This window comes from Xiphias gladius, chromosome 2, assembly GCF_016859285.1.
Source record: "Xiphias gladius isolate SHS-SW01 ecotype Sanya breed wild chromosome 2, ASM1685928v1, whole genome shotgun sequence".
NCBI classification, from domain to species: domain Eukaryota; kingdom Metazoa; phylum Chordata; class Actinopteri; order Istiophoriformes; family Xiphiidae; genus Xiphias; species Xiphias gladius.
In genome coordinates this window covers 6793642-6803372 of record NC_053401.1, presented here as the reverse complement: position 1 = coordinate 6803372, position 9731 = coordinate 6793642, and the positions used below count along the sequence as shown (strand labels likewise).

At 39.8% G+C, this 9731-nt stretch overlaps 1 protein-coding gene across 1 annotated transcript; it reads left to right on the top strand.

Moving 5' to 3' along the window:
- The first annotated feature begins 192 nt into the window (after positions 1 to 192).
- Positions 193 to 9430, top strand: atp6v1e1b (ATPase H+ transporting V1 subunit E1b). Its single transcript, XM_040151653.1, has 10 exons — positions 193 to 305; positions 434 to 496; positions 1873 to 1938; positions 4195 to 4304; positions 4522 to 4588; positions 4710 to 4799; positions 5773 to 5841; positions 6125 to 6219; positions 6349 to 6436; positions 8674 to 9430. Exons 2-10 carry the CDS (start codon positions 464 to 466, stop codon positions 8734 to 8736), a joined length of 681 nt encoding a protein of 226 aa, XP_040007587.1. The 5' UTR covers positions 193 to 305; positions 434 to 463; the 3' UTR covers positions 8737 to 9430.
- Positions 9431 to 9731: the final 301 nt, after the last annotated feature.

The window sequence follows — 9731 nt, the reverse complement described above, 5'->3', positions numbered from 1 at the left end:
ATCATTTGAGGTTAAAAAAACATTATTTTAAAAATTTAAATGTATATTAGAACATATGTGGTGTTTTAATATAAAGATTAGAAATTGTAAAGTAAATAACTAAAAAAGAAATAATCGAATGAAAAAATAATATTTTTCCTCTTTTACATTAAGGTAAACGCGTCTCTTGTTCTCGTATCTGATTGGCTGCTCGCCGGAAGTAAACATCATGTGACATCGCAAAAAATCAGCTGATCCTCCGTAGACATCTTTACGAGTCACCACTGCGGCGATTAATTCAAACCCTCCTCCACTGTTTCTCTCCGGTAAATAAACATCGGCGTAAAGCTCCCACTGCGGGATTTTAAAGCTCCCGTTCGTCAACGACGGCCTCCTTCGTCTCTCGCTCGTGTGTAAACCTCAGCGTTTCTCTTTCTGTCTCTCTCCGTGGCAGGGCCCGGGCGGATCTTTGACAGCTGCGACCATGGCGCTCAGCGATGCCGACGTACAGAAGCAGGTAACGAGCCGCTTTCACCTTCAGAGCCGAATCGACCGCTCGTCTAAAGCCGCCGTTGAAATGACATTATACACTGCCCTTTTTGTCCCACCGCAAGACTGAGAAGTGTGTCCACTCGCCTTGTGACTTTAACCTGAAAGGTGTGTGTCGAGGAGGATGACATTGAGAGAGCTGCAGTGGGTTGGCACTGAATGAACACACAAACATCAGCTATTAAACCATATTTGACTGAGGTTTTCTTTTTTTTTTGTACGTAAGAATGTTAGTTATAGCAAAATAGGGCAGCCATTTTGTAGCCAGTGTTGTGTGGCAGTCGTAGCTGAGATGTAGAGGGTCGTATTTCCGAATGATCACATGATGAACACATGCCAGGGCCCTGATGGGGAACTTGGACACTCAGGCACTGGGGAGTCTCGGCAAACGCTGAAAAATAAGCTTCACGGGGGGGGGGGGGGTAATGTAAAGCTACCGGAGTCGGCTCTGCTTGCTGTGGGGTTTTCAACACCCGGGCTGACAGAAAACATTCCTCGCCATAGTGACAGAAACCGGCAGCAGAGACGCACTTCGCAGCGGGGCAACAAAACGCTTCTTCTCATTATGAGGAAGCTGACATCAGGCGGTGTTTGCTCATGTATTCCTCTCAGTGACAGAGCGAGGCATCCAGATTTCCGAAGGGTAAAACTGCTGCAATCTCTGGAAGACCTTCAAGGGTCGTTTAAACAAAACTTACTGCTGTTCTGGAAGTATTTCCAGAATTCTCCGAATCCTCTGGATGAGGAAAATATTCTGTATGTTGCTCAATAAAGAGAGATTTTTAACCTTTTTGTCCAGTCCTGCCTTTTTTCCTCACTCAGGCAAAGACAGGCCTCGCTCAGTTTGTACAACGTGAACCAAAACTGAAAAACTTTACTCTCAGTCATACAGTATATATATTTATGAATATTTTAGATTTTTACCGTGTTCACATTTTGCACGTGCTTTACGAAAAGAGCAAGGGCATATGTAATTTACAGCTGCGTGGATAGGGAAGTAAAGTCACAACTTGGGAAGTGGTCTCAGAATCTTTGATGTTGTGCAACGTCCAGAATATTTTTTTTCCTCCAGATTGTTAGAATAGTCTTTGAGGATTCTGGAAATACCTTCAGATCAACAGTAAACCTTGTTTAATGATCTAATGGGTTTTTTAAAGATCGCTGTCTATTAGTGTTTCAGAAAACCAGAGGTTTTGCGCTGTGACTTGAATGTATCAGTGATACAGGAGCGGCAAACACAAGGGCCAAAACCTGAGAAAACCTGCTGTGCTGGAATCAAAACGTAATATTTTTAAGGCAACCTTAAAACCCGTTTGTTGTTTGTGTTTCTTGTCCTGTCCACAGATCAAGCACATGATGGCCTTCATTGAGCAGGAGGCCAACGAGAAGGCAGAAGAAATTGATGCAAAGGTATAAACACGTGCTCACATCAGCACCCGGTGCTGTAGACCGAGCTTAGAATGGATCCTCCGTGGGGTTTTGTTGATGAGTTTTTAGACATTTCTTTTGCCTTTATGAGTGAGTCAACCAGTCGCCAGCCACCAACTTGGACTGGGGACCTTCAAATTCATGGTCAGCGCCTTAAACCCTGAGGCCACCAGATCCTCTTGAGTAATCAGTTTCGAATGTTTGGGGAAAAAAAGAAAAAAAAAAGTAACAAAAAGCAAATAAAACGTATTCTTCAGTATAGGTGCAGGCAGAGGAGAGTCGTCATCGACATGTATCTTTGCACCGGGTTTCAGATGAAATCAGGCCTGTAATGTAGCAGCTCTGTCCTTTCAAAGTTTGAAGTTTGCATTGTAGCGCCCCCGTCAGACCAGGCAGCGTAGTCGGTACCTGTGCACAGTGTCAAAATGCTTAGAGTCTGAGGTTATTTGTCATTTTAACTGTAAAAAAAATAGTTACAATAAAATACGTTCTTCTGAACCAGATTAACAATATGATGTATAGTAATAACAATAATATAATATAAAAATATAATATTAATAGTTTCATACTGTTAAGTATAAAAACTGATATATGAAACATATTTCTTTCATATATTAGTAAATATATTCATAATAAGAAACCCTGTATGTGTAGAAGTTATGGCCTTTCAAGGTTTGAAATTTATCGTAGCGTCCCCATCGGACGAGGCAGTGTAGTGAGTCCCAGTACACGGTGCCAAATCGTAGTTATTTATTTAGTTTAAAGGGTAATGTCATCGAGACGTGTTTTCCCAGAGAGACCGGAGCACCAAAATATGCAGTATAGGCATAAGCAAAACACAACGCAGTTCACGGCAGCACAAATTGTTACATACACACTATTCCACATTAAAGAAAACCGTCACATGCATATATGTCAACAAAACCCATCAGCTCTCGCCACCAAAGAGACTCGCAGTGTCCGGGTGACGCCACTAGGGGGCGCCATAAACAAAGCAGGTGCCGATACGAATGGCCCCTGTTGGCACATTTCACAGAGTCTGAGCCCTTTGACATTTCAGGCAATTACCTTGCACCTGACACTCGACCTCTGCCTGTAGAAATTAACCTACAAGCGCAGTGAGTGTGTCGCATACAGTTCAACTTAATTGATGAAGCTCGAGGGGAATAGGACGCAGAACCGCACGAAACCTGACAACAAAACGAGATCGTTGTGTGGAGTCATATAGATTTTCTACCGGCTCTACCAGTAGTGGCGCCTTTTATATATTTATTTGATATTTGAGTTTAAAGAAAATAATCATTTTTAGTTATAGCACGAAGTAATGAGTTACGTTCTTTTGTCTCATAGAACTGGAATGGGTTTCGTCAGTTTTTATTATGAAATCTAATCTGTTTGATTAGATTTTAAGTTACATTTTATAATTTCTTGAGTTTAATTTTCTTTTGTGAAGCACATTCTAAGTTGAATTTTGAAAAAGTGCTGTATAAATAAAAGTTAATTGTTATAAATGTGTCATTTTAGATGTTTAAACACAGAGACAAATACAGTATGTTCTACTTTCAAGTTTTGTCAGAAGATTCTGAAATATTAATTTTTTTTTTTTTTTTTTTGTAATATAAACTTAAATTCTGGCATCAATCAGTTGTATTTATAGGGCTAAAACAGTTACTTGATTAATTGATTACTCAGCAACAGTTTTGATAATTGACTAATTGTGTAAGTCATTTATCAAGCAAGAAATGCCAAAATTTGCTGGTTCCAGCATCTCAAATATGAGAAGTTTCTGCTTTTCTTTCATTTGTCTTTGTATATTTAATATTTTTAGGGTTTTGGGCTGTTAGTCAGACAAAATAAGCACTTTGACGATGTTGCTTTGGGCTCTGGGAAATTGTGGGCATTTTTTCCGTTTTTTCTGGCATGTTACAGACCAGTTAACTGTAAAAATATTCTACGGATGAATCGATGATGAAAATAATTGAGTGTAAACATTTGTAAACATAGTTGGAATTGTGACATATTTGTAGATTAACAGGACGTTCAGAAGTTGACATTTCTTAACACTACAATCAGGCCAATCAGTGCTAATATTTTCAGTGACACGACACAGTTTCAGGATGCATTCTCCCTCCAAGTCTTATGAAAAATGTGTCTTAGATATTCCAAATTAAACTATTTAAAAACGACCTTTAATTATAGTGACCCCTCTAAGTGCCTAGAGTGTCTCTCCTCCTGCAGGCGGAAGAAGAGTTCAACATTGAGAAGGGCCGTCTGGTCCAAACTCAGAGGCTGAAGATCATGGAGTACTACGAGAAGAAAGAGAAGCAGATCGAGCAGCAGAAGAAAATGTGAGTCATGGCCAGACATCACAGGACACATCAAATCCTCCCTTCCTCAATTCGGCCTTTTTAAGCACAAAGAAATAGCTGTACTAATTTTATTTAGTCCTACAGTGACTCCTTTGTGACCTGCTTCAAATAGTCTGCAGGATTTCCGCATGAACAAACACATCCCACTTAGAAATCTAAACAGACCCAATGTGTGTTTTATTTGTCTACATAACAGTCAAATGTCTAACCTGATGAACCAGGCCCGACTGAAGGTACTGAAGGCCCGCGATGATATGATTTCGGTGAGCCGCTGTACATCATCCTGTCGACATACCGCCATATTTAATGCACGTAAGAGAGACTGTGCCTTTTACGGACTTCCGAGTAAATAATAGAAGCGCTGTGTCTATTTGCAAACCTCAGGAAATGCTGAATGAGGCCCGCCAGCGGCTCGGCCAGGTCGCAAAAGACCCGGCCAGGTATCCAGCTCTGTTGGACGGATTGGTCTTACAGGTTCGTTTGTACTCTCAGCTAATAAGCTGGTGACTGAGTGTATGCTGTATATTAGGTACAATTTGCTTCTGTGTTTTACAGTAGTCTAACGCAACAGTCTGGCGATAGATCCTACCTTCACGAAGGTTATGACGTTCCGTATTCGTCGAAACTGCGTCCGAGAGGTTTTGAGTCGGCTGCAGGGAGTTGAATTGTTTGGCATTATACAGGGAGGTATTTCTAATATTATGTTTCACCCCTTTCGCATCTGCGAGGGCACCAGATACGCCACCGGTCAAAAGTTTTAGAACACCTCAATTATCCCAGTTGTCGCTGAAATTTACAATGTGTAATGTCTTCAGTGTTTCTGAAATTAAAGCATGGAACAAATAAATGATAAAGATGCGTTTTTAAAAAAAAAAAAAAAAAAAGGAATGATGGAATCTTAAATCCTAAATTTTTGACTCATCCAGAAATGAAATATTGTTCGGAAACTTCGTCCCAACGCTGGTGCAGCGGTTCCCACAAATGTGTTGCACTTGTAGTTTGCTTTGCTTTCGCTCTCTGTCCAGTTCATCCCAGACCAGCTCCGTGGGGTGTAAGTCTGGAGACCGTGCTGGTCCTCCGTCATGTGACTCCACCGTCTTGTTCTTTTCTTCTACGGCTTTGGGTCATTATCCTGCAGTAGGATGAACTCCCTTCGTTACTTCCCTTTTTCCTCACCATTCTGATGGCAATATGCAGCGCTACTAAACAAACTACATCCTCCAACCCATGAAGCTGGAGCCGCACCTCTCTGAAACAGTTTCAACGAAAACCGGACCGTATAGCCTTCGTGAAGTGAGGATTTATTGCAGGGCTGTTGGTTTGACTGCGTTAGTTTTAGCACGGTGTACCTAATGAACCGGGAACCGAGTGTATGTGCCCACGAGGAGGCTGTGCTGTCGTTTAAACACTGAGCTTTGATGACCTGTTTCGCACTCTTTCGCATCAGGGATTCTATCAGCTCCTGGAGCCCAGAGTGACCATTCGCTGCCGTAAACAGGACGTGCATTTCGTACAGGTGAGTCAATTATTCACCCGACCGGCACATACGAAGGAGGCGAGGCCATCAAGTTGAAATGTAACAAAGCTGTGTTGCAAGGTGCATGTAACAGAACTGGATTCTCTCTCATGTGTGAGAAGAGCATGCGAGTCTCAGAAGAGGTACCGTGCACTTTTTTTTTTTTTTTTTTTTTTCTTTTTCTTTTTTAAAAGACAGTAGAGGGTGGATTCTGCTGACTGAACCGATAGAGGTAGCTTGTCGAAGCGTGAATTCAAACTGCCTTGTGACTCTCGTCTTTCAGGCGTCCATCCAGAGGAATATTCCCATATACAAAGCAGCTGTGAAGAACAACCTGGAGGTCCGCATCGACCAGGAAAACTTCCTCTCCCCAGACATGTGAGCACCATCGCGTCTGAAACATAGATCAAACCTCGCCGACTTAAAAAAAATTACTCCTGAAGAAAAAATTGTCAGTTTTTTTAAAAATTTCGATGTCTCTTGTTCCGATGTTTTTCCCCCTTGCAGTTCTGGAGGGGTTGAGATCTATAATGGCGATGGGAAGATCAAGGTGTCCAACACCCTGGAGAGCAGACTGGACCTCATGGCTCAGCAGGTGAGGAATAGAAATAGCTCGTATTAGTGATCTCAGCTTGAATCCCCCTTTTTCATCCTCGAGACCAGACTTGGTTTAAGTGTGCCTCATAAAACACACCTTCCAGTGTACTTTTTAGTCTCCCACTGCGTATGTATCTTTTATTTATCTACTTGTAATCCCCACCTTTTTTTCTTCTCCTATGTAAAAAGGTCTTGATCTTCCTGTGGTGTTGATGTTGAATGTTCTGTTCATGCTCTCTTTAAAAGTCAGAAAAGAATAAAAAAATAAAACTTCCCTTTTTAGTGCAGCTATTAAGAAACTAGCATTTGACAAAAATAAGACTGGTGTAGTTTTCACATTACCCGCACCTTTACGCTTCCATGTGAGGAGCTGAAAGGGACGTCAGTATTTTATTCATTATCTTTAAATTGTCTCTATTTTCCATCTTTCTTTTGTCTTTTATTGAGAAGCACTTTGTGATGTCTGATCTCGGAACACGCGACATGAATAAACTACTTACTTCCAGCTAAGATAGAAGAATATTGTATTGACCATTTAATTTTTTTTTTTTTTTTCCACTGAGAGAATAAAGACACTTGAAACAGTTGACATCACATACATTGGCAGTTCCCTCTTTTTCCTTAATGTGAACACGCAACGGCCTGCGGACAGTGTAACAAGTTAATACACTCGAATCGAAGGTAGCGACTTAAGACATGGTAGAGGATTAAATATAAAGCAGGAACCAAATGAAGTCACATTCCTGCACATACGCTGTACACCTATGGTGATTAAATGACGAGATGGATATTCTCAGGTATCTCTCAATATAAACGGGTTAGTCTCATTCATTTGTAGTTTGATAGGTTTTAGATTGGTCTTTTTCTTTTTTTTTTGACTGGGTTTTAAACTGCTTTTATGCTTTCTCTTTCTTACCACTGGGATTGTGATCTCATTTATGACGGCTGTTTTATTAATAATTTTTCAGTCATATTTTGTTTAATTCTGATCTTGTGACATATTTTGTGCGTGCTTTTTTTTTTTTCTTCTCATAATGGGGCTTTCCTTGTTAAAAGGTCAAATAAATAATCCTAATTGAATAACTGAATGACCTTTTTAAATAAGGAGTTCGAATCTAACAAACAGGCCTTTGATAAAATGAGATTAGTTCTTTCCATGTGAGGTATGTGACATCACTTGTCACAAGATGGAATGACTGATGCGATTAATGTTATATGTGTTGTCTCATTAATATATTGTTTGGAACTTTTAAATTGGTTTTATTTATATATATATATAGCCCTTTGTTTACGCTCGGACGATCCGCATCGGGGGACGCGAGCCCTCCTTTACAATTGTGCCGAGTTCTCGTCGTTAAAAAAAAACCATAAACAAATAAGTAACAATATAAACTTTATATAAATTGTATATACAATATAAATATAATATAAGTTTAAAAAAAACAGTAATAAAGAAGCTACGATAACTAGCAATAATTATTTTTGAAGTTTTTTATTTATTTATTTTTTTTTTTAGCTTGTTGTGAGGACATGATATTTTATGATTCGTACCAGCCATTTCATTTATTTACGTTTACGGCCACATTTTTCTAAATTGTAGTCTTGTGACATATTTTGTGTTTTCTGTTTTTTGATGTAACTCGGTGCTACTTCATTATCGCTGCCTATCTGCTTAAGGGCAATCTTGAAAACGAAATAATTTTTTTTTATCTACACAAGACTTTCCTTGTTATCAAAGGTCAAATAAATTGATAAAAATTACTATTGGTTGAATAATCCATTCCCCTGCAAAATTTTTGTATTAATGACTTTTCACTTAATTCTGCACTTTTGTGTTTTAAATAAATAGAACTGAAACATTGACAGAGAAATAATGGTCAACGATTTTGATAATTGAAATAATCTTTTAAGCCTTTTCCAAGAAAAAACACCAAACGTTCGCTAGTTGCAGCTTCTCCAATGTGAGTATTTGCTGCTTTTCTTTATCTTATGTGCGAGTAAACTGAATATCTTTGGGTTTTGGACTGTTGGTCACACAAAAACTAACAACTTCAATATGTCACCTCGGGGTTCTAGGAAACTATGAGGGGCACTTTTCATTCCACCCGACATTTTACTTGTCTAATTCTTTATAGACCAAACGGTTAATCCAGAAATGAATCGGCAGATTAATCGATGATGAAAATAATCGTCGGTCACAGCCCTGCTTATAAACCTCGTTTCTGTGTTTTGCAGATGATGCCTGAAATCCGAGTGGCTCTCTTTGGTGCCAACCCAAACCGCAAGTTTATGGACTGAGTGGCTCTGCTGTATTAGAGAGAAACTCCTTTAATTTTTTTTTTATGTTGTCATATGAAAGACGTCATTCCTCTGTCTGTGAAGCGAAATTTCCGGTGCAAAAGAGACGCGTTGTTGTTGTGTGATGTATTGCTGTATTTTTTTTCTGTGCATTAAGGGACATGATAGACGCTGCAACTCAACTTTACAGATGTGCATCGTGGGTGCCGCACAGTTGTAGTGACTGGTTTACTCTGCTGCTCCCCTTCGAGGGTCTCGGTTTACACTGATTGGTCGGGGATGACGGGATCGGGTGGCCGGCTGGATGTTTTAACACGTTGTCCTCTGAATTGGATCAGTCTTCGTGACACACACAGCATCTGTGTCACAGCTTTCCCAGTTTCATTAACCTCTACCCCACATTTTAATTTGCATGGGGCATTGTGTGGCTAATGGGTGTCTGCCACAAGCAATCACAGAGGGGGGAAACAGAAAATAGTATCCTAGTAACAAAACTGAAGACCATACATGACCTTACAGAGTTAATTTATTGGTGTTACATCGACTGTATGTTATCATGAATTAAAGGAGTGGGTGATATCATTCCAGAGGATGCACTGTATGTATATGAGGTTTCCAGATTAAATTATATGTATGTGTGGTTGTTGTTTCGTTTTTTGTTCTCTTTTTTTTTTTCTTTTCTTTTCTTTTTTGATTGTGTCTCAAACTGAAAATGTTATATTGTGGAAATGTAAAACATAATAAAATATAAATCATTAGTACCACTTCTCTGCCCCTTTTTTTAAATTGGACTGTCTCCTCACTGCTGAGTGACGTACATTTATGCTGCAACACTGGCCATTCATGCTTCATTCATTAGTTTATCACATGGTGTTTGTCAGACAAAATTGCCCCAATGATTCACTTGCTCTGAGTATTTCGCTGACATGCGGGACTGATAGTGGAGCTCCTTGTGGAAGAGAAGCGGAGCCTTTTGGCAGACGGCTGAGCTGAGA

Coding starts and splice junctions, on each gene's coding strand:
- atp6v1e1b (XM_040151653.1), top strand. CDS start 464: ATGGCGCTCAGCGATGCCGACGTACAGAAGCAG. Junction 497..1,872: donor ATGCCGACGTACAGAAGCAG/GTAACGAGCCGC, acceptor TCCTGTCCACAG/ATCAAGCACATGATGGCCTT. Junction 5,842..6,124: donor AGGACGTGCATTTCGTACAG/GTGAGTCAATTA, acceptor CTCGTCTTTCAG/GCGTCCATCCAGAGGAATAT.